At 46.7% G+C, this 25375-nt stretch overlaps 13 protein-coding genes across 13 annotated transcripts; 8 read left to right on the forward strand and 5 right to left on the reverse strand.

Annotated features, from left to right (window-relative positions):
* Positions 1 to 553: 553 nt before the first annotated feature.
* Positions 554 to 1505, forward strand: BABINDRAFT_160792 (uncharacterized protein). Its single transcript, XM_019128452.1, has 2 exons — positions 554 to 850; positions 1012 to 1505. Exons 1-2 carry the CDS (start codon positions 644 to 646, stop codon positions 1261 to 1263), a joined length of 459 nt encoding a protein of 152 aa, XP_018985845.1. The 5' UTR covers positions 554 to 643; the 3' UTR covers positions 1264 to 1505.
* A 577-nt stretch (positions 1506 to 2082) lies between these two features.
* On the forward strand, positions 2083 to 3559 carry SPT20 (Spt20p). The gene has a single exon (XM_019128453.1). The coding sequence runs from the start codon at positions 2088 to 2090 to the stop codon at positions 3366 to 3368; it is 1281 nt and encodes a 426-aa protein (XP_018985846.1). The 5' UTR covers positions 2083 to 2087; the 3' UTR covers positions 3369 to 3559.
* Positions 3560 to 3861: 302 nt separating this feature from the next.
* On the reverse strand, positions 3862 to 5691 carry BABINDRAFT_160794 (uncharacterized protein). The gene has a single exon (XM_019128454.1). The coding sequence runs from the start codon at positions 5266 to 5268 to the stop codon at positions 4297 to 4299; it is 972 nt and encodes a 323-aa protein (XP_018985847.1). The 5' UTR covers positions 5269 to 5691; the 3' UTR covers positions 3862 to 4296.
* Positions 5692 to 5910: 219 nt separating this feature from the next.
* On the forward strand, positions 5911 to 6645 carry BABINDRAFT_170945 (mitochondrial 37S ribosomal protein mS42; the record flags this gene model as incomplete). The annotated part of the gene is made up of 1 exon (XM_019130780.1): positions 5911 to 6645. The coding sequence occupies one exon, from the start codon at positions 5911 to 5913 to the stop codon at positions 6643 to 6645; it is 735 nt and encodes a 244-aa protein (XP_018985848.1).
* Positions 6646 to 7632: 987 nt separating this feature from the next.
* BABINDRAFT_160795 (origin recognition complex subunit 5) lies at positions 7633 to 9181 on the forward strand. Its single transcript, XM_019128455.1, has one exon. The coding sequence runs from the start codon at positions 7744 to 7746 to the stop codon at positions 9127 to 9129; it is 1386 nt and encodes a 461-aa protein (XP_018985849.1). The 5' UTR covers positions 7633 to 7743; the 3' UTR covers positions 9130 to 9181.
* A 450-nt stretch (positions 9182 to 9631) lies between these two features.
* MIS11 (trifunctional formate-tetrahydrofolate ligase/methenyltetrahydrofolate cyclohydrolase/methylenetetrahydrofolate dehydrogenase) lies at positions 9632 to 12776 on the reverse strand. The gene has a single exon (XM_019128456.1). It carries the CDS (start codon positions 12528 to 12530, stop codon positions 9642 to 9644), a length of 2889 nt encoding a protein of 962 aa, XP_018985850.1. The 5' UTR covers positions 12531 to 12776; the 3' UTR covers positions 9632 to 9641.
* Positions 12777 to 13547: 771 nt separating this feature from the next.
* Positions 13548 to 16704, forward strand: BABINDRAFT_160797 (uncharacterized protein). The gene is made up of 2 exons (XM_019128457.1): positions 13548 to 13749; positions 14047 to 16704. The coding sequence occupies exons 1-2, from the start codon at positions 13726 to 13728 to the stop codon at positions 16543 to 16545; spliced, it is 2523 nt and encodes an 840-aa protein (XP_018985851.1). The 5' UTR covers positions 13548 to 13725; the 3' UTR covers positions 16546 to 16704.
* Positions 16705 to 17353: 649 nt separating this feature from the next.
* Positions 17354 to 18391, forward strand: BABINDRAFT_19406 (uncharacterized protein; the record flags this gene model as incomplete). Its single annotated transcript, XM_019131214.1, has 3 exons — positions 17354 to 17543; positions 17598 to 17974; positions 18044 to 18391. Coding segments are annotated over 3 exons (915 nt in total), but the record flags the coding sequence as incomplete, so codon positions are not given.
* Positions 18392 to 19048: 657 nt separating this feature from the next.
* Positions 19049 to 19375, reverse strand: BABINDRAFT_166143 (transcription elongation factor; the record flags this gene model as incomplete). Its single annotated transcript, XM_019130399.1, has 1 exon — positions 19049 to 19375. One exon carries the CDS (start codon positions 19373 to 19375, stop codon positions 19049 to 19051), a length of 327 nt encoding a protein of 108 aa, XP_018985853.1.
* A 101-nt stretch (positions 19376 to 19476) lies between these two features.
* BABINDRAFT_160800 (serine/threonine protein kinase) lies at positions 19477 to 20686 on the reverse strand. Its single transcript, XM_019128458.1, has one exon. The coding sequence runs from the start codon at positions 20580 to 20582 to the stop codon at positions 19773 to 19775; it is 810 nt and encodes a 269-aa protein (XP_018985854.1). The 5' UTR covers positions 20583 to 20686; the 3' UTR covers positions 19477 to 19772.
* Positions 20687 to 20984: 298 nt separating this feature from the next.
* On the forward strand, positions 20985 to 21461 carry MVB12 (Mvb12p; the record flags this gene model as incomplete). Its single annotated transcript, XM_019132588.1, has 2 exons — positions 20985 to 21000; positions 21046 to 21461. 2 exons carry the CDS (start codon positions 20985 to 20987, stop codon positions 21459 to 21461), a joined length of 432 nt encoding a protein of 143 aa, XP_018985855.1.
* Positions 21462 to 22291: 830 nt separating this feature from the next.
* Positions 22292 to 24704, forward strand: MES1 (methionine--tRNA ligase). The gene has a single exon (XM_019126971.1). The coding sequence runs from the start codon at positions 22478 to 22480 to the stop codon at positions 24692 to 24694; it is 2217 nt and encodes a 738-aa protein (XP_018985856.1). The 5' UTR covers positions 22292 to 22477; the 3' UTR covers positions 24695 to 24704.
* Positions 24664 to 25154, reverse strand: BABINDRAFT_124615 (uncharacterized protein). Its single transcript, XM_019126972.1, has one exon. It carries the CDS (start codon positions 25072 to 25074, stop codon positions 24715 to 24717), a length of 360 nt encoding a protein of 119 aa, XP_018985857.1. The 5' UTR covers positions 25075 to 25154; the 3' UTR covers positions 24664 to 24714.
* Positions 25155 to 25375: the final 221 nt, after the last annotated feature.

Below are 25375 nucleotides of genomic sequence, written 5' to 3' on the forward strand. Positions count from 1 at the left end.
TTGTTGAAGCTCCGATTGTACTGTCATTTCCAGGGCTACTTGGGCGTTCGTTAGTTATTTACTTCGGGTCTGGCAGCATAGAACTATTACATAATGTGAGAATATAAGTATTCAGCAAGAACGTCAACTATCCAAAGTTAGTGGTCTGTAGCCTATATAAAAGATTTGAAAGGATCCGCCGGATAGAGTGAAGCTTAATGATACTTGAAAATATTCAACAAACTGCTATACTTTATTATCCAGTCATGTTTATCTTTACCCAGAATCCTTCTACAGTATATAATCATTTATAATAGGGAGTTGTAGCAACCCTCCTGCGCTGTTACACTGGACCCTGTTTTATCCAAGACATTGTAGTCTTCACGTGTGAAAAAATCACATGACTCTAGTGACTTGTGTGCTTGAAAAATTCCAGGGTCGTAGGTTAGTTTTCTCTAGCTAAATCACGATGGTCTCCAATTGGTGGACATCACTTTAAAATCAAAGAGCTAGTGAACGCAGCATTAATTAACTACCTTAACGTCCTTAAATGTTCTTATTTGGTATTTCCTATCGTGGTTTGATCGCCAGGGAGCCCTTCCCCAGGCTTGATTATCTTGCTACCCGGCTCCAATCCACCTTCTGCAGTCCCTCACGAGAAGAGATGGACAAGTCGCAAAAGTGGTTAGACGAGCTATCAGGACAGACCATCCCTCGCTCCATATTCAAGATCTCTTACAGCTGTTCCTCCGGCAAAGGTGGACAGAAGGTTAACAAGACCAGCTCCAAGGCTACCGTTTCTATGGCAAGGGAGGACTGGGATTCCGCGTACTGGATTCCAAAACCAGTGATGCAGCAGCTTCAAACAAAGGTATGTATCTTGTCATCTCTCTGCCACACAGATATACCTCAGATTGGTAAAAGCACCTGGCTAGCACTCCCTCGAGCCCATGGGGCCTAAAGGTCACATCTGAAGCAAATTTCTTTCATTTTGAAATATGCATTAAAGGGTCCCATTACTAATATATTAAGGGATTCCGGTACCAAACAGAAACGGGAAACGTTGTGATACAGTCTGACTCAACACGCTCGAGGTACCAGAACACCGACTTGTGCTTTGAAAAGCTCGCGGATGAGATCAGAGCTACGGTGTACTTTCCGAAGGAAACCACGGAGGAGACGGTGGAAAAATGGAACCAGATTAAAGAGTTTGCCAAGACCAAGCGGTTGGAGCAGAAGAAGCGGCATGGCCGGAAGAAAGCCGATCGCAAGAGCACATTCTGAAAGACTATATTCAGTTAGGTTTCGCTTATTTGGATATTACCGCCAAACATCGGCAATAAGCTATCCTCCTACTTAGCCTAGCTGTCAGCTGATACTTTGCAAAAGATATAAAAATTATCCGTGGTAGAACTCTTCCTGGTTTACAATATCTCCGCTGAGTATTGTAATCTTAGTGGAAACGTCCTAGAGATAAGTCAACCTAAAGAACTCGACTAATAAGGATGGATCAGAGAACAGAGTTCTATTTCGGATATTCTCTAACTTGAATGTTTTTCTGAATTCTGCCTGGCATCGTGAATTGGATTACGAACCCTGTCTAAACATATACATGTACCTGGGTTTTCATTAGATTATGCAACGCATATGTCTATACCTAGAGTTTAATGGCACACTATCCACAAAACCAAATAACTCCCTTTTCTGGAAATAAGTTGAATAATTGGATCTAACATGTATACATATATTTATTTCATTTCCAGTAATATAAATGCATTTTAAGCGTGGCTACCAGATCACAGTCATATAGAAGCTACTAAGAGGGCCACTCAATGTCAGTGTCATGCAACGTCATACGACGCCGAGACCTTCTAAAGACAAACTTACTAGCCTAATTTTGTCACGTAATCTATTATAGACAGAATAATTTCAGATAAACAGTCGATTGTTAATCTAAATTCATCATGCGAATGAAAAATGAAGTAAAAGCACAGGTGTCTATAGCCCGGTAATGGTCGTGCATCGCCATCTCGGTGCTTCCAGCATGAAAGTAAAATCAACACGGTTTAGCCTCTGCTGCTCCTCTACTTCTACTCATTCTATCAAAGATGTTCACAATTCCCCAGAATAGGTCGTTTGAAGATGCTTCTGCTGCCAAAACAGTACCACTTACTGTCAAGGCAACGACAGCTGCTTTACAGCTGCTGGTATCCCAAACTCCACACCCTCAGCCGGTCCCGGTGAAACCCCGCCGCCATTACAAGTTCGCTGAAACCAATGAAGAGATCCTCAAGAAGTACGAGCACCTCCCGCCGTCGCTTGAATTTCACATCCACGAGAACCACTACCGCTTTAGCACCCAAGAAGGCGGAAACATTCCCAAAAGTTCGCCTACCGTCAAAAAATTTATGGAAAACGTGCTAAACGAAGAAATCCCACCCGAACTTGTGGAGGTATTGCGCGACGGCGGAATTCAACTCTACGAGGGATGCATCATCTTACAAATTGCAGACTACCGGGAGCTTTCAGGGAAACTCAACATGCAAGCGCAGCCTGAACCGAAGACGTACCGTACGCTTTTGCGTCCCACACAGCTCTCACTCTATTTCGACTTGCTTTATCACACGGATTTCTCCATAACGCGGTTCTCGGACCAGCTTTCGCTCAACCTTGAGTCTGAGATTTTGACGTTGACAAAGCGCAATATCGACCTATCTGTTCCCTTGAATCCTTATAACTACGAGCACCTTAAGCCCGATGTGGCGCCTCCGCAGCTTGTGACCGACCCTGTGTCCGGTCAAAAACGATTGATCCATCCTCACCGTGAGGAAAAGGTTCCGTTCACGACGTTAAAGCCGCCAGGCGTATTCCACGACAAGGACATACAGCAGAGATCTAGCGAGTACGAGGACCTCATGTTGATCATGACGAACGACCAGCTGACTAACGCTGCTACGGGTCAGTTTGCACGTCTTCGCTACATCGAGCAGATCCGCCGCAAGATGAAGCTCGCACAGCAGCAAGCGGCAAACGCCGCAACAGTGCATGACGAACCCGACCACAACCTGTCTATCTCCACCGCAAGTGTAGTCTCGCTGAAGTCGTCAATGTCAAAGGAAAAGCCCAAACAAACCGCTAAAGAAAAGAAGGAGGCCAAAGCGGCTGCTGCACGAAAACCCGTTTCGGGCAAGACTCTACCAGGGCATTATGCCAGCAAGACTGTACCCGGGGGTATGGCATCCACTGCAGATGGCACCCCCACAGAGCCTCCAGCCAAGAAGAAGCGCGGGACGTACAAGAAGAAGCCGAAGGGCGAGGCAAAGGACGGAAAGGAGACACCCAAGAAGGCTTCCAAGACAACGAAAAAGTCCGAGGCAAAGCAAGAGTAAACGAGAAAATGAATGGGTATATATCGATTAGCATGTATATTTGGTATTCAAAGCAATGCCGCAGATGACAATGCATCCCGGTGGTGCATAATTGACCTGGATAGATATCATCTAGAATTAGATGATATCTGAAATAAACTGGTTTTTGAAACAGAGTCGGAGATTTATCATACTGGTTCTGCTCCCCCCCCTTTAATGATTTCTCCTGTGTTTATGGCATCATTAACGCGTAATATTTCACTTTGGAACAAAACTTGCTATAGTATGTACTCAAGTTAAATAAGACGCGATACTGTATATACGACTGTTATAAGTCTCAACTGTAATCTACCAAGGTTCGTATATGGTAAATGATTCGTATTTGTGATTGCTCTTAATATGTACATGTTTTATAGGCTCCAGTTACAAATTTAGTTATAAAAATATTGAAATATCCTGGGACTGTCAAGTGTTTTACTCTAATTTATAAACGGATAAAATAATGATGAGCTCTTGGAAAACAGTCTAAATGTGCCTAGTAGAACGAGCATCCGCCTATACGTTCTTGCTGTAAGGCCATGTATTCTGGGAAATTCATGGGTATTTACATGAAAATATCTAATATCAAAGAAATTGGCAATTGAACCTCCATTAAGATCTCAATTGAAATGGACAAACATCCCATGGATTGAGACAAAACGAGTGATACGTCGTTCATATAGGTCCGAGTGGAATCTTTCTGCCGTAAAATAAATCTTAGTCAGATAAGTGATATGTACAAATGGAGGAATATCCACGGTATGCTGCACGAAGCAGTCAGGATTTGTGGCCATAAAGCTCTTTGTAGAATGCTTATGCTAAGATCTCTATACATCACATTAAGGCATCACTGCAAGCAGATAAACAAGACCGGTGTTCCACAAGCACTCACTACCCGCTTTTCACTTCCTTATTCGTAACTCCCAAACGACATCAACCCGCCTCTCCCAGAATGTCTCGAAAAATAATCAAAATCAATACTCACAGCATTCCCCAACATCACCGCACGCTGGTCCAATGCCATAGGCCCTGAGAGTTGTGGATATACGTCTTCCATCCCCTGGAACGACGCTGGGTCAAACCGCAACACATATACGCCGGTGTCGGTAAACATCTCTCTCCCCAAGCCGACCCAATTTCTGTCTACGGCCCCCATCACACCGCCATTCTCGTCGTGCACAGGGAAATTGAAGCTCAAGAATCCGGAGTCAATGCTCCCGAACTGGTCATAGTTGTCCACCCCAGTTTTCTTGAACAAGTTGTACCGCCTTCTCCACAAGTGCCAGCTCTGGATACTCTCGCCGATCACCACTCCGTCAGTGTCGTCGCCTTGCACCCCTGGCAAAATCGCTTTGATGTGCGAGTTGATGAAACTGAACGGTCTGCGGATAGTGAAAATGTGGTTTTCGTTCACGTCAAACACGTCAACCAAGAATGGACGGTGTAAGCGCGTAACTTGGCGGAGGATCATCTTGCCGATACCAAAATCACGCTCACGCATCGACCCAAGTACGTTCCCCATAGCATCCATGATGCGGTAGTGGTTAGCCTGTTCAAACCCCAAAACCACATTCATCATTTCGATCTGGCGCTCGACCACAAGTGTTGGCTGCGAGAGAATGCTAGAGATAGTTTCTTGGGCAGTGAGAACTCCCTGCGGATTGGGAACAGCATAGGTTGGATAGTCATACTGCGGCTGGAACCGTGGTACCGCCGTTTTGGGTTCTGCCCATTCCACTCCTTGTTCTCGCATTTTCCTGGATCGTCTTGCAAGGACCGCTTTCACGTTGCGTCTGATGCGCGGGTCGGTGTAGGCTCTCACAGGCATCACGCCGGGTGTGTAAATAGTTCTAGCGAGCCTCGGTAATACCGTTCTAATCATCTTGGGATGTAAAGTTAATTGAGGAACGGCGAAAGAGGGTAGACGTCTTGGTAATCTCGAACAAAAATGTTAACCAGGCGTGGTGGCGGCGTCCTGCATGCTGTACCGTGAATTCCGTGCATTTACTACGTCTAGTTAGTGCGGATCTGGCGGTTGAATTTCGGTACATCCAAACCTCAGGCAACTTTCTCATCGACTGGATCTAATTCGTTGAGAATTTGTTAGCTATAAACATCCACTCTGTCCTAGCCATCTCACCCTACTAAAAAAACAGTTTCGTAAAACCATAGCAAGGCAAATAAACCCCCACCACACAGACTTGAAGTATATCTTAACCCTTGACTATGACCAGTAATACACCTTCTGAGAGTACCAAACATTCAAAACAAACATCTAATACTAATTCACACCACTTAACAGTGGATACCAACGGTAATCTTTTTCCAAGCATGGCACTTCTTACCCCAAAATCTTTAAAATCCAACTTCGTATCCTGCACATATCACGTGCAAAGTTTTTTGTCCACTGAAAAACGCCAATCGGTATTTGACTTGCACACCCACCAACCTTAACGCCATCTCTGGTTTTCCACGCCTAACCATGTCCGCTATTTTCAGAACTAGGGCGCTCCGGGCGCCGCAAATGCTCAGGTCCGTGCATGTGGTTCCTACGCTCAAAAACCAGCAGGCGCTAATGGACAATGGCCTCACGGGCTTGTACTCACCGACGGGCTTTAAGGTCGCGTGGACGGACTACCAGCAATTTTTGACCTTGAACCTCACTATGGCAACGGTTGGAACTGAATACGAGCTCAAGAAGCCGTTTGACATTGTGGTGATGTCCAGCATGAAAGCCCACGAGAGCACCGCCTTCCACTACGCGTCCCAAGCCCACAACAACCATTTGTTTTTCGAACAGTTGTGTGATTCCGCGTCTAACAGGTCCGCGCCGTCGCGTACGTTGCTTGCTAAGCTCGAAAGCTCCTTCGGCTCACTTGACGCCTTCAGAAACGAGTTTTTGTTGGCCGCAGACACCTTGATGGGCCAGGGCTGGGTCTTCCTTGTAGAAGACAAGTCCAAGCGGGTGAGAATCATGACCTGTAACAACGACGGAACCCCATACGCTGACGGCAGACACCACGAACACGACTTGAACGGGCCGATCGATGAGGCCGCCTACGAGTTTGTGACAAACACCAAGCAGGGCTTGCAGGCCGGTGATAGGCAGTTCAATTTGCCGCTTGTGTGTGTGAACGTCTGGGACCATGCGTACATCCAAGACTTTGGCGTCAACGGTAAGGCTGACTATTTGGAGGCGTTCTGGAAGGCACTCAACTGGGACGTGGTGAACGCTAGGTTGTACTCCTTTGAAAAATAGAGAGAGAGAATGCTTGTAAATACTATGAATTGATTGAAATATGTAGATAATACTTGCGTGTAGGAGTGTCACTATGCTTATGCACCTCATTACTTGGCTATTAATCGTGGTTTTATTGCGAACAATACATGTGTAGCATGCAGTTATTACCAGAGTTGAAGCATTAACATTTAAGTATAAAAGTGGTGCATATTGCTAGTAGAATTGTTATAGATGGCGGGTCTGTAGTGTATCGCGGGTGTTCTACCTCTAAGTATTGTGGTCTGTAAGGACTGGTTTAAGCTGCCTTATCCAGGTAACACATAAAATGAAAAATGGTGGCTCTATAAGTAAATCACAGGATAGTAGGCCAGTTTGAAATTAGCCCCCTTTGGCGCCGTCTGTTGCCATGAGTCTGATATTTTCAAGGGCAATAATAACCTTTCTTCGAAATTATACTCATAAGTCCTTTTGGATGTAAGACATAGTGAAACCTTCATAAGTACACTGCTCCGTTTCTAATTATCATTACGCATAAAAGACAGGTAATCCACGAACTAGTATCGTGCACAGCAGAACTTGTAATGGAAACCTATCATACGGATACGGTATTGAATTATAAACAATTGGTCCATAAAACAGAATATTCCGTCATAAACTCAAAGAGATGAACTTCCTGAAACTTATATGTGTTAATACAAGTTTGGTCGGAGATCGTGAAAGGTAATGCAAGGCCCATTTACAGACCTAGTTTTAATACATATGCTTTAAGTTCTAGTTTCAGGCGGTCATGATATACTGAACCATCCAATTTCAGTCCAAATTCCGAAATTCCTAATTCATTACCACAACCCCTAACCTCTCCTTTCTATTTTATTCTTATCAAACCTTCATCTCTATAATCCCTTTAGCAGCGCACAGCGAAACCTCCTGTCTCCATGCAGGATATTCGACATTTTGTCCACATGGTCTACCTGTCAGATCTTATCCCATCCCTCCACTCTATGCTATCTATTTACCTCTTAAAAGTGTGCTAGAGTGAGTGAATCAATTTCTTATCACTGATTGCCACGTCGCTAAATTGTGGCCCCTGACTTTCCCATCTTCCTCTTCCCCAATATGGCATCCACGACATCCTCAGTGTTGTGCCGGTCGACACAGAGTGAGCTCCTCGACGCTTTCCTCTCTGGGGGCCAAGCAAACGTGGCAGTTCTCCCACCAGCACTCATTATCCACGGACCGTCATCCACCGGTAAAACCTTCACACTACGTCACTTTCTCACCCTGTCGAGCTTCAAACACACTCTCGTCCAATGTGAAGAGTGTGTCACCCAACGGCTCTTACTCCAACGATGCCTCCGGTCTTACATTGCCGACAGCGGATCTACCCCACCTACTGATTTAGACACCTCTTGCGATAGCTTTTCGAGTTTTATGGTTTCACTCGAGCAGTTTTCCGTTCACGCTTCCTACACCCAGCCGCATTTGCTCGTGCTAGACCGGATTGACCGGTGCATGGAGCCCCCTACCGACCTATTTGCACAGTTCGGACGCCTATATGAGCAGTGTTCAGTCAATCTCTGTGTGGTCTTTGTCTACTCGTCTCCTGACCCCAGGACCCTTTTGACTAGCTCCATCCCGCACGTATACTTCCCCAGATACACCCAGGACGAAGTGGTGGAAATTCTCTCCACTAAGATGATTTGCCAGTTCCCCGGTGAATTCACAATTACTGATACCGCTGCTATGGACTTTTGGGTCAAGTATGTGAAGATTGTAGTGGACTCCATTGCCGCCTACACCGGCACAGACATCATCCTCATTCAGGAGATCCTCATGAAAATATGGACTCCCTTCATAGCCCCCCTTGTCTCTGGGCAGTTCAAAATCAACGAGTTTATCCGCTTGTTCAGGCATGGGCTGCACTTGTTTGGGGACTTTGCCATCGCCGATGACTTGTTGGAATCTCACCCGGGTCACCTGCTTCCCAGCAATATTCCGCTCCATTCCAAGTACATTCTTATTGCAGCATATCTTGCCTCTTTTAATGAATCGCGCTACGATTCTTTATTCTTCTCCAAGTTGAAGCATGCTAGAGCTGACCGCCGGTTCGGTGGCCGCAAGGTCAGAGGAAATTCAAAAGCCGCGGCGAGGATCAGCAACCGGATGCTTGCAGCCTCGCCGTTCGACTTGGAGCGCTTGCTCGCAATTCTCCATGCCATCTACCAGGAAAACTACGACGGTAAGCTAGTGGTAAGTTTCGACGATGAGGGCAAAGGGGAGACGGAAACATCGTTGGCATCCGGAGCGTTGGTGAATACTATCGATGTGGAATCACAAATCGCCACCTTGATATCCTTACGCTTGATTGTCAAGACGGGCAATGGGGTACACGGGGATTTACTTGCCGGAAAGGTCCGGCTTCGGTGCAACGTCGGCTGGAGCTTTATCGCAGGGTTGGCCAAAGATATTGGCATGGATGTCGAAGGGTATATTCTTGAATAGGAGACAGAGTAAGAACCTGTCTCTCGATAAATTGCGTATTATAACTGGTTGATATGTCTTATTGTAGTAAGGTCCATTCAATTCCATTTTTGTGGTGCCACAGACTTATGACTTCAAGAATGTTTGAAGTCACTGTTTCGGAATTCTTCACATTGATCGGTAAGCCTAGGGTTAATCTACGTTGGGTAATAGGTGCAGGCGTATAACTTTACACTATGAACGCACAAGAAAATTTATCGTCTTGAGGTTCTTTGGCTTGCCAGTTACATATATACTGCCTTGCATCCTTTTTGATCCAACTTGGCCCGAGTTTAAATCAAAAGTATGGCAATGTATGCCCAACTGGCCTTGAAAAGGCACACCGATATTTGTACATCGAGACGATCGTGTCTATGAGCTTTATGGCAATTCCCGTGGTAGCGACTCTACATGTAATTCTTTTCTATACACTCGATGTGTTACAAAATCGTAATTATACACTGGGGCGCGTCTCGCACAACCACCAAAAAATCTTAGAACAAACCGTCAATCTCACCCTCGGCATTGACCTCAACGTTCATGAACCCGCAGTGGGTTGGCAAACCTGGGATGGTTTGGATCTCGGCAGCCAAAGCGTACAAGTAACCAGCACCGATGGACGCTCTGACGTCCCTGATAGGAAAGGTGAAACCTGATGGAACACCCTTCAATGCAGCGTCGTGCGACAACGAGTATTGAGTCTTGGCGATACAGATCGGAAGGTTACCAAACCCTTGAGCGGTGTAGGTGGCAATCTTTTGCTGGGCAATTTCAGAGAACTCAACGGCACCAGCACCGTACATTTCCTTGGCAATGGTGGCGATTCTGTCCTCAACCGAGCCGGAAGTTTCGTACAAGAATTTAAAGTCCTTTGGCTGCTGGGAAGCGGCAATAACACCATTGGCCAAATCAACAGCACCCTTTCCACCTTCCTCCCAGTGATTAGACACAATAGCCGCGTCAGCACCGGCCTTCAAGGATTCCTCTCTGATAACCTCGTGTTCAGATGCAGAGTCGGAGGACATCTGGTTGATGGCAACCACAACCGGCAATCCATACTGCTTGGCGTTAGAAATATGCTTGGCCAAATTGGAGCAGCCGGCTCTCAACAACTCAACGTTCTCTTGGGTGTATTCAGCAGCCAACGGAGCACCAGCCTTGACCTCTGGGCCGCCACCATGGACCTTAAGGGCTCGGACAGTGGCAACAATGACGACAACATCTGGAACCAAACCAGAAGATCTGCACTTGATGTTGATGAAACGCTCACCACCCATGGTGAAATCGAAACCTGCTTCGGTAACCACGTATCCTTCGTGCTCCTTGGCCTCCTCTTCAGACAAGTCGAGGGAGGTACCAGCAAGCTTCAAGGCCATCTTGTCAGCAAGAATGGAGGAAGCACCGATGGAAATGTTGGCAAACGGACCGGCGTGGACAAAGACAGGAGTACCCTCCAAAGTTTGCATGATGTTTGGCTTGATGGCGTCCTTCAACAAGGCAGTCAAGGCACCGGCGCAGCCAATGTCCTCGCAGGTAACCGGAACACCGGCACGGGAAGAACCAATCACCATGCGGCCCAATCTGTCACGCATGTCTTCCAACGAGTTGGCCAACGCGAGGATAGCCATGCACTCAGAGGCGACGGAGATGTCAAAACCGGTAGAACGAGTCATACCCTTTTCTGTGGCAGCCTCACCAATGGTAACACCACGCAAAAATCTATCGTTACAGTCCACAACACGTCTCCAGGTGATGGTTTCTGGGTCGATATCCAATCTGACGAAACGGGAAATTTCCTCCTCGGTGAGGTCGTTTGGTTCGGTTTTGTTGATCCCCAACTTCTGGAGTCTGTTCAAGAAGCACTTTGCAAAGGTGCGGACACCTTTCTTAGCTGGCACGAGTCTCTTGTACAAGGCAGCGTCCTTTTGGGTGTTTTCATGAAAGATTCTGGTGTCGATGGCGGCGGCAAGCAAGTTATTGGCCATGGAGATGGCGTGGATATCACCGGTGACGTGCATGTTGAACTCATCCATCGGAATGACTTGGGAGTACCCACCACCGGCAGCACCACCCTTGATCCCGAAGGTAGGACCCATAGAAGGCTGTCTGACGTTGGCAAAAACATTCTTATGGAGGTGAGCACCAAGGGCTTGTGCAAGACCGACAGTGGTGGTGGACTTACCCTCACCAAGCGGAGTTGGAGTAATACCAGTTACCAAAATGTACTTACCGTTACGCTTGTTACCCAAACGGTCAAGAAGGTTGAGGTTGACCTTGGCCTTGTAAGCACCGAATGGCTCAAGTTCGGAGTCAAGGATACCGGCTTCGGACGCAACGTCAGTGATGTGTTTTGGTTCCTGGTCACGGGAGATTTCAAAATCAGACGGGACTGGGGTCTGGAGGTTCAACGGTAATGGGTTGGTAAACTTCTTTGGGTGCTTGGAAGCATCGTGCTGTCTCTTGGCAGCGATAACTACGTTTTCTAACAACATAGCGACAGTCATTGGACCAACCCCACCTGGAACTGGGGTAACCTGACTGGCAACCTTGACGGCGGATTCGAAATCAACGTCACCGACCATGCGGGAACCGGACTTCTTGGTGGCGTCTTCAACAAAGTTGGTACCAACATCGATGACGACACAGCCGGGCTTCAACCACGAGCCCTGGACAAAGCCTGCCTGGCCAATGGCAGAGACCACAACGTCAGCGGTGGACACGTACTGCGCAATGTTCTGGGTCTTGGAATGGAGCACGGTGACGGTAGCATTGGCCATCTGCAACAATCTGGCGACTGGAGCACCGACAATATCAGAGCGACCGAGCACAACGGCGTTAGCACCGTTCAACTCAACCTTGGCATGCGCAAGCAACTCCATGATCCCCTTAGGCGTGCATGGGAGGTAGAGTGGCTCACCGTTTCTGCGGTTCAACTCACCGACATTGAACGGACCAAATCCGTCAACGTCCTTCTCCTTAGAAACAGCTGCAGTAACTTTGTCCTCGGCAATGTGCGCTGGGAGGGGTAATTGCACGAGGATACCGTGGACGGCTGGTTCGGCATTGAGCTTGGAGATTCTAGAAAGTAATTCGTGCTGAGAGGTGGTTTCCGGGAGAGAAACAAGTTCACAAGAGATGTTAGCCTCCTTTGCAGCATTAAGCTTCATCTTCACATAGGTCGAGGAGTCCGGACGGGCACCCACCTGGATAATCACCAAGGATGGGTTGAATTCGGAAGAGACAGCCTGGATCGCATTGATCTCACTGTGGATACGGCCCCTGATGTCTTGGGCAATTTGCTTCCCGTCAATTAAAGAAGCCATAACGAAGGGTGTGATAATGGTTAAGTTAGCTGGTCGGCTAAAAGCGAGGGCCGGGGCCATGCCGATCTTATATACCTCGGCGGCTAAGGCCGTTTGGAATATCCGGCATTTAAATAAATTGGCCTGACTCTGGAAAAAAACCTTGAAGGGCACCGTGCAGGATAGAAGGGGGTAGCTCTAGTGTCTGGGAATCAGGCGGAGGTAGCCTAGTGAACGTTCATATCAAGAGTAAAGTTCAGGACTGGCCAGTTAAGAGAAGTGAGAAATCGGTAGTACAATGATAGCAAATGGTAACGTTAGTATTTGTAAAATGAAGGGGGTATGGTTGCGAGAGAAGTCGCCCAGTACAGGTCACGGGTTCAAGGCCAAAGAGAGATAAGAAAATTTCACGTGCGATCCCACCCCCGTACTGCACATCCAACATTTTAACAGGAACAAAGCGCGTGTCTGAGTCACTCTTGACTCGGGAAGGAGAATAGCCTAGAAGTTGACTCCGGAGTTCTGTAAGACTGCCACTTTATCGTATATCTTCCAGCCGTCTGTTCCTTTATTCAACGCTAAAAAGTAATTAAACACGTAGGTGTGCTACCTGAATTTTCACCGACTGAGATGTAGGTTTTAAATAGCCCTATGATCAATGACGAATTGAGGGGTAAAATAGCTGCATATTACAGCCTCCCGGATGACAGCACATTGGTATCTGTGAGCAGAGGTACAGCTGATCTGATATCTAAGAATCCAAAATATTCTATAAATTGAATTTAATTAACTGGTTTAACCTCCAATGGCCTATTGAGGATATCTAGCTCCATTATTCACGATTATTTGTTAGGACCAAAAGACGGCGCTATAAGTCATTGACTCTACACTAACAGAAAATATCCTAGAGGGAAATGAAACTTTAGAATTCGTTTTGAAGAGAATGCCTGAACATCTAGCTAGACTAGTTTACCTTCTCCGTGATCTCTAACCTTGGCTTATCATTTAGGTCGCCTGCTCCAGAGACCATCGACTTGTGCCATGCGATAGAGTGGCGCATGTTAGCACGTGGCACGTCACGTTCTCTGAGCGCCGCACTCCACCGGCCTTTTGTTTACATCTTCAGGAAAAAATACAGACGTGTTTGCGGGTTGTTCCAAGTCCAAGCACATAGACTTCACGCTTGCTGCACCAATAGCTGCTTAGATTCACTGCATCCCTATTTCTCCTAGACCCAGGTGTATCCAAGCCACTACTACTACAAGCACGACGCCAGATGAATAGCGTGCAATCCCCCTATGTACGTATCCAAAACGGGGCAGGTTTGCTGGAGCGATTTCAGGTGATTTTGAGGGATTGGGAATTCCATAGTCATGTATGAGAAGAATCAGGCAGCGTCATTCTGGATATGATAAATCATCCATGATTTTACGCCGTGTTAAGGTTTTCTGCCGATTCCAAACTATGAATGACATCTGTGGATCACCCCATCCTTGTATGATCCGGGAATTCTTATTCCACCTTCCCCTTCTCAACTACTTCTCTATCGCATACCTGTGCGTTATATCTTCTGCTTGATTTATACTAACACCTTTAGTCCAACACAGGTAGCAGTTCACTAAATTATGTAGCCACGCCGATCGTGGTTCACCTTACGGACACTCCCCACACATTGCTAGATCCATCGCTCGCGCCTGCCCCGACGGGGTTAGAGCGGCCAATTAAGTCGTATCCTCTCAGCGACATTCCCGACTTGCATATCCAACAGGCTCTTATCATCAAAGACCTACTCTACGTGCTTCTTGGTCACGAAGGCTACTACGTCCGGTACAGTGAAAAGTACTCACCCGGCTCCCCGACCTCGCGTTTGCTCGGCCCCGACTTCAAGATTGCCAAGCATTTAGATGTCAGTTTGAAGGACATCACCAAACGCGTCGCTCGGTGTGGAAAAATGTATGTCTCCATCTACAGTTTCCTCGAGCAGTATGACAAAGCAATTTTCGGTCAGGTAAACCAGCTGCTCTGTGCCCAGATTCGTGGATTCATCACCACGGTTTACCATCCACTAGTGGTGCAACTTGAGACCGAGTTCAACACCCGAGACTCCTCGTTGAATTTGATCAGAGTGGACCAGGTATGTCAGGAAGCAATTACGGTGCCTCTCTCCCACCTTTACGAGATTGTAACCATAATTCACCAGGAAAACCGTAACCGGCACCAAAAACGTGCTGGTAATGCCCACGGCGACTTGCTAGCGTCCATTAAACATGATCTACGTGACCTTAATTCGCTTGAGCTTCTCTCAGACACCACCCCGTCGTTGTATATCACAGGTCAAGCAACTCTTCGCATCGTCCAGGAGTGCCTTGATGCCAATCAGGCAGATGAGACTTCGTTTCGGTTCCTCACAGGGCTTTTTGACCAGGTAAGCAGCTCCTACTTACACATGCTCAACCAGTGGCTCGTGCATGGCACGGTGAACGACCCGTACGATGAGTTTCTTGTGAAGGAAGTGGATCCACCCGCAAACATCACCATCCGTAACAGTGACCGCTATTGGGAATCCAAATTTGTCATCCGCAAGGAACAGGACCAGGCAGGAAACGATATCATGATGAAACAGTTTGTGTCTAAGGCCGTTCAGTTAAAGATTCTCCGCGTTGGGAGATATTTGAACGTGATCAAATGCTGTGGCATTGATGTATGCAGTCTTGACGGAGGCTCGACGTCGAACATCCATATCGGCTCCATCTACTCCTCTAATGCTAGCAGTTTCATTATGGGTGCTATTTCTAGCACCGACTTCGATATCAGGTTGGAAAACGCATATCGTCGTGCAAACCGCCTCATCTTCAAGCTCTACTCCCAGGGGTATGACTTGCTCTCTCTGCTTCAATTCATGAAGCACTTCTGGTTTCTTCAGCAGCAAAAGGCAGTGCAATACGACGAGTTTTGTCAGAGTTCCTTGGCGGAGTTGAAGAAACCGGGAAATATGGCCTCGTTGAGTCGCCTAACTCGTCATTTCCAGCGCTACGTTACGGGTGTTCTGGAAATCCCTGATTCTATCCAGTCTGTCCTTCTCCAACTTACAAGGTTAAGCATGACCGCTGACAACTATTACACCCATTTGCTTGATATCCTAGCTATTAAACCCACCTTTGCGGAGATGGACTACCTGGGACATGCTGGAGACTCTTTCCGTTTCCTCTTAAAGAAGTCTCTTGAGTTCAAGAGTCACAGAGTAGACGACTCTATGATAAGCAATAGTCCAAGCGGGGGGGATAGCTCTGGTGCTGATAAGTATGCCATTTTCAACATGAATGTTGAAGTGACGTTGCCGTTTCCGTTGAACCTCCTCTTTAAGGAAGATATGCTTGCTTCTTTCAGTCTCATCTCTCGCAACTTGCTCATTGCCAAGTTTCTCGTCCACTTCCACGGGACAGTATGGCGAGAGATGAATCGGGGTGTATGGAGGTATCCGAAGCTTTCAGGGCCCGTGAAAAAGTGGATACTCCGTATGCGAGTGTTTCATTCAATGCTCCAGTCCTTTTTGGTTGAGTACAGCTACTACTTGAACCATGATGTGATGGAGCCAGAGTGGGCCCAGATGAATCGGAAGGTGATCAAAGCTTGTGTATATGCCGAGAACTACCAGGAGACGGTGCCTCTGGACGGTTTCTCTTTCAACTCTACCAGTGGCCAAGATGTGGACTTCCATAATACAGTCCAGGAGATCCAGTCATGTCTCAATGCAATCATGAAGGGGTCTTTCCTCGTCAACAAGGAACTCATTGAGTTGCTCCAGAATATCTTGATGATTATCCTCCAGTTTGACCAGTTTGCGCTCTCGTTGTCTAAAACTATTATCCACCTAGATGCCACCTTGTTTGAAAAGCACTACGGGCAGGATGGCTCTCGTTCATTTGAGCCGGTCAAGAACAAAGAGCGGGTGCAGAAAATGAATGTTTACTTGAATCGGTTGTGGGAGCTGTGGAATGATCAGATGGGAAATTATTTAGAAGGGCTTGAGTACTTAGGCACTCTGGAGAATGATTGCTTCTTGAAGTTGTTCCACCGTTTGAAGGTGGTTCAATAAGGGAAGGGAATGACTGAACCCCCAACTAGAACCGATGCCCTAGATCCAAAGCTGAGTACACTTTTCTGTGTTTATATTTGGTGCTAGCCTGCGTATATGTGTATATGTGCATATATAGTATCTCTGTGTATAGGTCATTCAACTACTTTTGATACCGATGCAGTTATTGATTCGTAGCCAGGGGGACTGGATAATGTATATATATCATAATAATACATATATATCATAATAATACAAATCAACTTTGTTATATATTTTTCCGCGTTGTATTTAATTTGAGATTTCATTTAGATTCTGGCTACGGAAGTGCTGTCCCATATTGTTTCAGAACGCAGTCATTAACCACCCATGATATTGCAAATTCCATGTGAGGTATATTGAGAAAAGTAATTATTGTCCGTTCATGGGATATGGTGATTGTTGCGATTGTTGGCTTAAGCTGACTAAGAGTACCTTTCATAAGTAAATCTAGTAGCTTAGGTAATCACTCCTATATGATAAATCGGGGCTTAATAAAACTAACAAGCATAAATCAAGCATTGTAAGCCCGCGGTAGAACTAATACTACACTTAACTAGTTTCAACGAACCACCAAAGCTAGCAGTGCTGGTTCACGGAAACCCAAGAGTCGTGCAGGGTCCAGACAGTTCCTAACAAAAATGCACTTGAAGTTTAGACCGAGCCTCTGCATACAGGTTATCTGCAGAGGCAAATTTGAGAATAATACAATTATCATCGCGATATAAGCTAAGACTCTCAACCCTCTCTCAGTTCAGTGACGAAATTTTTTATGACTGGCGACCTACTATTCACGGCTTCCACGACGCAAATCGCCCATATTGCGCAGGTGTTACAGTCCATCACCAGCGCCAAGACACAGGCGCTTCTCCAAATCACGAACGATGGCATCAACTTGGTAACAGAAAACAACCACATCTGCAAGATTCGTCTTTCGCTCGACAAGACACTTTTTAGCAGTTATAACCTCCAGCTACCCGGTGCACAAAGAGGGGAGAATGACAACGATATGACGCAGGTCAGTGACGACGAAGATGGGCGCAAAATCGAAATCGGAATCGATCTTAACTCTATCAGCGACTGTTTCAACATGGCCAACCAGAGTTTCAACGCTGCGTCACTTCTTCCGACAAACGGTGGGACTACGTTGGCACACCTGCACTTGTACGACATCCAGTGCATCATCTCCTACCGGCGCCACGGCGATCCATTGGTTATCGACTTCAAGGATGGCAAGATGAACGAGAAGGTGGAGTTTCTGACGTTTCACATCGATGAGACCTTGCAGCAGGATATGGTGTTGTGCATCGACCATCTGATGCTTGTGTACGAGTTGATGATCAAGTCAGACGTTTTCCATAACATCTTGAAGGATCTCAAAGATATAAACACGGAGGATTTGTTCATCTACGTCAGCAACATGAACAAGAAACGGCTGAATGAGAGTGACGTCAGCGGAAGGGTTACCACACGCAATAAGACGCGTATTCACAACGAGTTAAACTTTATCTCTCGCGGTGAGATTGGGTATTCTAAAATGATGTTTCCCCAGGAACGGTCTATTCTCGAGCAGTTGACGATATACAAGAATTATGACTCAGTCCCTGTGGACGACGAACTGCAGATGCAATCCGCCATCATCTCCCGGTACAACTACCCAATTTTGAGCAAGATCATCCGCCCGGTGCGGCTCTCACACAAGACCAAGATCATGAAGGATTCCCAGGGGTTAATGTCGTTCCACTTGTTAATCAACAACCACGAGCTTAACAACTACCAAGGGACGATTATTGAGTTCAATATCTTGGAGATGAACGTAGAAGAGATTGATCTCGAGCTTAACACGTTGCTTGAAGAGGACTCGCAGCCCCGGGAGGACGAGGACGAGCTTTCTGCTGATATACAGCCGATTCGCCGTATAATACAGCGCCCGTTCAGCACCGCAACCATTTTAGAGACGGAAAATGAAACTACGGAGCCGAGCGCTGCGCAGAGTAGCTACGAGGCCACCGCGCAAAACATCCAGGTGAACGACTCGACGATAGGATCAAAACGCAGGCACGAAGACGATGATGATCGTGAAAGGCAGCTCGAGAGTTATGGAGGGGCTGTTGAGGTTCCGTTGTTCTTTTAGGGGTAAGTACCAGTTCAAAGTCGGAGACGAGGATAAGGGTTTTTTTTTTGAGATGGTAAATAGTGCAAAACCCCGTGTATTTGTCAATTCTTAGGGCGTCGGTTGAGAATGGGTGAAGCGACCTACTAATAATGCTATAAAAAGTGCTTTTATATACTCATATGTCTTTCTTACGGACTCTGGAAGCGTCACATGAGGATTACGTTTAAATACGCCACTTGCTCGGTAGTCTCCTTTGCATACATCCTTGACATCAAAATTACAACCCCAATAATACGGACAAATTTTATAGTAATATACAGCGGGTAAGTTCTAAATATGACAGCCATTTGGTGCTATCAATGAAAGTTCTTAATCAAGGGCACTACCGTCTCTCGGCCTGTAGGTCAAGCCCTGCTCTTCCATGTCTTGCACCACCGATGGCGGCAACTTCCCGTTGACCTTAACGGCGTACATGCCTGGGATGAAGTTGTTAATTCTCAACCATTTTCCAACCCAGGAGTTGGCAGGATCACCTACAGCCACCAAACCCTCGAACGCCGGGGATGTGACGTCGGCGTAGCCCTCGTCCGCGATCTTCAAGATACTTTCGCAGTTGGGGCACCCGTTGTCGTTGAACTGCTGGGTGGTTTGGATAATTCCGCATAGCATGCATGCTCTTTCTGTTCTGCTGGACATGGCTTGATAAGATGTGCTGTAAAGTAGTGATTGGGTGTGTATAAATGCTTATAGTGAAATCCAGAGTCTGATAGCTGTTGTGTGAAAATTAAGCGGTGACAACACTACTGTGGCGCAGCGGTGGCGGTGTGGCGGAAAGGAAAAAAACGGTCTAAACCAGGATATGGTGCCGGATCAGTAGATGTTCAAACTCATATCACCTTTTTAGTACATTACCATACATATATCTAAAAGTTTCTTGAGGTTTATAATTAATTATCACTCATTCAGGTGAGCAATCCACGCTAGTAGTTTCCCGCTTGCTATTTGACCCAAATGTCTCCACCATTTCTATTCAATGGAATCGTTTTGTTGATTCATATCTCCTCCCCACTGTTTCGGTAAAAAAAACACCCTCCTATCCGAGCAAACTGCGCTTTCTCCCGCGCATGCGCACTTCATCTAGACGCCGCAAGGTCTCGGTGCACTTCTTGCCGCCGAGTTTGCCGCCCACCTCGGCATGACCTAATGCGTAGCCCTCCAAGACCCACGCGTTGTATTTCTCGCTAAACACCGGGTGCGTGCTGAGCAACGCCCGCTCCAAGACATACAAATCCACAGCCTTATCTTCTGGCAAACCGGAATAAGACCCTAACCCATAGTCAATCAACACCGGCTCCCAGTCCGTGTCATTCATATCTGTGTGTGGCTGCTCCAACAAAATGTTTGATGTGGTGAGATCACCGTGCACAATGTCGTGCATGTGCAACCGGCCAATCTCGCGCCCCACCTGTGTCAAAATGCGCGCGGTACCCGCATCAGTCGCGCTGCCCGGCGCGCTTACGCGCTCCAAGTACCACAACCAGTTTTTGAGTGACGACATCTCGCCATTCGCGAGTAGCTTGCCCACAAAGTGCATCCAGATGATGCCCTTTGGCGCGTCCACCGCAACTAACCGCGGCACGCGAATTCCGAGCTGCCCAAGCTTGTGCATAATCTTCGCCTCCGAGATTGTACGGTGTTTTGTGATCTGCGCATCGAGCTTCGGATGGCGGTATGGCTTGGACGGCCTGTATTTGATGATGTAGGTGGTATCGGTCTGCTCGCTCACTGGCAAGCATGGGTGGGTCGTAGTGGTGAACACAAGCGCCTCTGCGCCCTGCGACACCATCGTCAAGGGGATATTCGGAAGGTACGCCTGTGCCTGTGCGATAATGTGTGAAGCCATGGTATGGGTAATGCTAGTTAAATGGAACATGATGGCTGCAAAAGATTGAAAAAAAATTAGTATGTGGGCGTGTTACGCACGCTGGTATATACAGGATAGCTGATGAAACCCAGACGTTATCAAATGACTATCCGTAAATTGAATGTATTAACTTCACCCAGTTTAACGGTACTTGAGATGAATCAACAACTCTAGAATGCATCTGGATTGTACAGTTTTACAATTTAAAAACTATATATGTCCGACTTCTGTGGAATGCGCTTTTTTGGAGTCTGGATGTTGACATTAGATTAGCACATCCCATGACTTCACTACCTACAGGATATTCTACATGTGCTGGATAAATCGAACCATACCTTTACTTCTGACCCTGTGCCACTCTCCACCTCATTCCATCATATTATGTCTTCGGATAAGCGTAAGTATCCTCATAGCTCCTCTTTGTTCCATGCTAACGCCTTAGCCAATCGCCTCCTCCAACAGGTCCCTTTAATCGTATCCCCGTTCTACCACCCGCCGCAGCCGCTAAAGCTCAACTTTGACGTTAATTCAATCCCAACCAGCCTCGAATTTCCACTCCTGACGGGAACCGGTGCTCCCACCGTAGAAGAAGAGCTAGAACGATGGTGCGAGGAAATCAACAGGCGTAAACACAAAATAGCTGCGTTGAATGAACTAGAGCGGAGCGAATTTTTGCTGTGGAAAGACGCAAAGATGAAACGCTTTGCTCCGGGATACCTCGACAACGTTCTTATCCCCTCAGCAAAAGCTCAGTCAAAGGTGGAGGAGCCGGGAAAAGTGCTTGGATCACTGTCGTCCGAGCCAGAAGTCTTTAACGAACTCGACCGGGTGTTTGGAAATGTCAAGATTGCAGAGTAAAGGACTGTGGGATTGGAAATTTAGCATTGCGTATCTAATGTGTGACTCCGAGTTCTGAGAAAACGCCAGAGAAGATTAACGATGTGATGCTCCGGTTCTAGCACTTTATTCAGGCGTATGGAAGAATGCCTAAGCTCTTTTCGGGGTGATCAACAGGATTCCTATTTCCTCCGTAGAAAGCTTCTCCGATTTGATGCTAGTGCCATAAGCTCTAGTGAACAATACAGCTCGTACTAAATCAGACGCCTGGGAAAAAAATTGACATAAACGTCCTTGACGGGGCCCGCCTTAATTCTATGAGTAATATTAAGTTGGACAAAAAGTATCTAAAACTGCTCCAAAAACTCAATGTGTCCGGTGTGAGTATGAGAGGGCAAAGCAACCAGGGCTGAGCATCTTAACCAATTGAAAGAATGTCTACAAGTGAAATTGGTAAATCAATGCTTCAGGTTTGGGGCAAGAGGGAATCAGCTTTGGTAGAGATACGTTTAAGCGTGCTGTGTCGTGAAGGCATGCCCATCCCCTTATAGCTCTGAAAGAGATCTGATAATAATAACGCCAAATCTCGGGGACACAGAAAATGTGAACTGAAACACTCAGCCCTTTCATTTTAGTGACCGCAGATAGTTGACCACGCCCGAAGTATCGGGTTAAATCTCCAAGGTAACATTTGACCAAATCTAACAAAATCTGTACATGGGCGGCGATCTGCACAGGCCACAAACACGGGTTTCTTATACCTGTACACTGATTTTTCTTTCGTAACAGAAACTACTCTTACACCCCGTGTCTAGAAATTAACTACAACCATAAAAAAAATAGACCCATTTCTTAAATAAACCCATTTCTTAAATAATACCTCTTTTGCGCAGTTCATCTCCACACTAAGGTCGTGCACTTACCATAAACGATCAGTCATCGTTTTCCACATTTCTCCACTTCAGCTTATTAGCATTGACACACACTTCACACCTTCCTTAACTTTCTTCATACCCCTCCCCTCTCCCTCCCCCTTCATGTCGTTAGAAATCCTTACTGCTACTGGTAGTACGTCCCTCACCTTAGTCGCCAATCTCAAGGTCGCCATTGCGGCCAGTGCGTTCCAGCCTAAGCTCGAAGTGGCTGCCAACGAGACCGACACTGTTACCTTGCTCGACAAGAAGAGCGGCTTTACCTTGATTGAGGCCAACGCCATTGTCAAGTACCTCAGTAATGACTTCTCTGCCTCTACTGTCTACGAGGAAACAACCTTACATGCCGCCACTAAGCAGAGCTCCTTGACCGCTGAACTCTTGACTGTCGAGTTTTCCAAGGCCGAGCTTACCGCTGAGCAGATTATCTACTTTGCTGCCGCGTACCCAGTGTTGGCCAAGGCTCCTACTGCATGGTTTGCTGAATTTTCTGCTCTTCCGGCTGTTACAAAGGGTGTTAAAGCCGCTCTTGCTCTCACCACCGTGGAAAGAACCAAGAAGGAGAACACTGGCGCCATTAACGTGCAAGCTGGTGTCCAGGTTAACAAACAGGCCACAGAAATCATCCCAAAGGTTGGCGAACGTAACATTTTGATCACCTCTGCTTTGCCATACGTCAATAATGTGCCACATTTGGGTAACATTGTTGGTTCCGTCTTGTCTGCGGATATTTACTCCAGATATTGTAAGGCGAGAAACTACAACACTTTATATATGTGCGGTACAGATGAGTACGGTACGGCTACCGAAACCAAGGCCTTGGAGGAAAAGGTAACTCCGCGCGAGTTATGCGCAAAGTACCACAAGATCCACAAGGAGGTGTACGAGTGGTTCCAGATCGGCTTCGACTACTTCGGCAGAACCACCACCGACAAGCAGACCGAGATCGCCCAGGATATCTTTATGGGATTGTACGATAACGATTTCTTGGAGGAGCAGACCATGAAGCAGTTATACTGTCCGGTGCACAACGGGTTCTTGGCCGACCGTTATGTCGAAGGAATCTGTCCTAAGTGCTCGTACGAGGATGCCAGAGGTGACCAGTGTGACAAATGTGGGAACTTGCTCAACCCGTTCGAGTTGATCCAGCCAAGATGCAAGTTGGACGGTACCTCTCCAGAGATTAGAGAGTCCAAGCATATTTTCTTGTCGTTGGACAAGTTGGAACCTGAGTTGAAGGAATGGGTGCTCAAGGCATCTACTGAAGGCAACTGGTCGAAGAACTCCAAGACTATCACCAACTCGTGGTTGAAGGAGGGCTTGAACCCGAGATGTATTACCAGAGACCTCGTTTGGGGTACCCCGGTGCCGTTGAAGGGCGAGTTTGAGAACAAGGTGTTGTACGTGTGGTTCGATGCCACCATCGGGTACATCTCCATCACTGCAAACTATTCGGAAAACAACTGGGAAAAATGGTGGAAGAATCCGGAAAATGTGCAGTTGTACCAGTTTATGGGTAAGGATAATGTTCCATTCCATACCGTTGTTTTCCCGGCCTCCCAGATTGGGACCCGCGCCGAATGGACCATGTTACACCACTTGAACACCACCGAGTACCTTCAGTACGAAGGCGGCAAGTTCTCCAAGTCCAGAGGGGTTGGTGTCTTTGGGAACAATGCCCAGGATACCGGTATTTCCGCATCTGTCTGGAGATACTACCTCGCGTCCGTGAGACCAGAAACCTCCGACTCACAGTTCTCATGGGCCGAGTTCGTCGCCAAGAACAACAACGAGTTGTTGGCTAACTTAGGGAACTACGTCAACAGATTGGTCAAGTTTGTTAATGCCAAGTATAATGGGGTTTTGCCAGCCTTCGATGTCAAGAACTTGCCAAACTACGATGTCTTCCAGAAGGATATCAATGAGTTGTTGGCCCAGTACGTCACTGCTATGGAAGGTGTCCAGGAAAGACGTGGATTAGAAATCGCCATGGCCATCTCCTCCAGGGGTAACCAATTCTTGCAGGAAAACAAGTTGGACAACTCCTTGTACTCCGACCAGCCAGACAAGTCTGACGCTGTGATCATGGTGGGGATCAACTTGGTCTATATCTTGGGAGCAATCTTCTCTCCCTACATCCCAGAGACCTCCCGCCAGATTAATGACATCTTGAGAACCGAGGCCTTGCGCATCCCAGATGGTTTCATCTTGCCTATCCAAGGAGGCCACTGTATCGGTAAGGCCCAGTACTTGTTCAAGAGAATCGAAGAGAAGAAGATCGATGAGTGGAGAAGCTTGTATGGGGGTGCCCAGGTTAAATAGTGGGCGTTTGATTTACGTATTTACTTGTGACTGAGCGTAATGAATATATCGTTTGGTAAAGTGGTGGCTTTTGGAAGCTGGGTTTGTCCTATATCCGGTCTGCTTTTTTTTATTGTCGCAGTATTAACGTTTATACTGTTGAGCAACTTTGAAATTATCAATATCACAACTATGAAATCATCAATATCGCAACTATGAGGCGATTGCGGAATGGCAAAATCAAGCATTGTTCCACAGGTAAGCCCCCGTAGATAACTCAACAGGCCCGTCACCCGAGTGCCGTGTATATTGTACCTGAAGTACCGTATTCGGCGTAATAACCTAAATAGACAACGCTGCAAGAAAATTCTGTAGGTAAAGTAGAACAGACGAATACACATTTTAGGTAATAGCCCAATTGTATATTCTTTCCGGAGGGTCGGGAGCTCAAATACGGTACTATTGGTCCTCAACTTACTTTATGGTACGTTATTTATATAGCTAAACCCTGAATTCAGAACCTTCTTCTGTGAAGAGGATCGAAAGGTAGAAAAAATATTATGTTTGCTGCCTATTTTACCTAAGTTTTCAATTAATGTTAATAGTCCTACCTCATTACAAAACTTGCCATGCATCCTTCACTCCCCTCACGTGACCACTTACCTACATCACTTCTCCATATATCTTGCTTGGCGCTTCCTA

Source organism: Babjeviella inositovora (assembly GCF_001661335.1).
Source record: "Babjeviella inositovora NRRL Y-12698 unplaced genomic scaffold BABINscaffold_4, whole genome shotgun sequence".
Classification (NCBI taxonomy): domain Eukaryota; kingdom Fungi; phylum Ascomycota; class Pichiomycetes; order Serinales; genus Babjeviella; species Babjeviella inositovora.

What these genes read in the sequence shown, in the direction of transcription:
- MES1 (XM_019126971.1), top strand. Translation starts at nt 22,478, where the DNA reads ATGTCGTTAGAAATCCTTACTGCTACTGGTAGTACGTCCCTCACCTTA.
- BABINDRAFT_160792 (XM_019128452.1), top strand. Translation starts at nt 644, where the DNA reads ATGGACAAGTCGCAAAAGTGGTTAGACGAGCTATCAGGACAGACCATC. An exon ending in TGCAGCAGCTTCAAACAAAG is followed by an intron (nt 851 to 1,011) that starts GTATGTATCTTG and finishes TAATATATTAAG; the next exon opens with GGATTCCGGTACCAAACAGA.
- BABINDRAFT_160800 (XM_019128458.1), bottom strand. Translation starts at nt 20,582, where the DNA reads ATGGCTTCACACATTATCGCACAGGCACAGGCGTACCTTCCGAATATC.
- BABINDRAFT_160797 (XM_019128457.1), top strand. Translation starts at nt 13,726, where the DNA reads ATGAATAGCGTGCAATCCCCCTAT. An exon ending in ATAGCGTGCAATCCCCCTAT is followed by an intron (nt 13,750 to 14,046) that starts GTACGTATCCAA and finishes TAACACCTTTAG; the next exon opens with TCCAACACAGGTAGCAGTTC.
- SPT20 (XM_019128453.1), top strand. Translation starts at nt 2,088, where the DNA reads ATGTTCACAATTCCCCAGAATAGGTCGTTTGAAGATGCTTCTGCTGCC.
- MIS11 (XM_019128456.1), bottom strand. Translation starts at nt 12,530, where the DNA reads ATGGCCCCGGCCCTCGCTTTTAGCCGACCAGCTAACTTAACCATTATC.
- BABINDRAFT_160794 (XM_019128454.1), bottom strand. Translation starts at nt 5,268, where the DNA reads ATGATTAGAACGGTATTACCGAGGCTCGCTAGAACTATTTACACACCC.
- BABINDRAFT_124615 (XM_019126972.1), bottom strand. Translation starts at nt 25,074, where the DNA reads ATGTGTATTCGTCTGTTCTACTTTACCTACAGAATTTTCTTGCAGCGT.
- BABINDRAFT_160795 (XM_019128455.1), top strand. Translation starts at nt 7,744, where the DNA reads ATGGCATCCACGACATCCTCAGTGTTGTGCCGGTCGACACAGAGTGAG.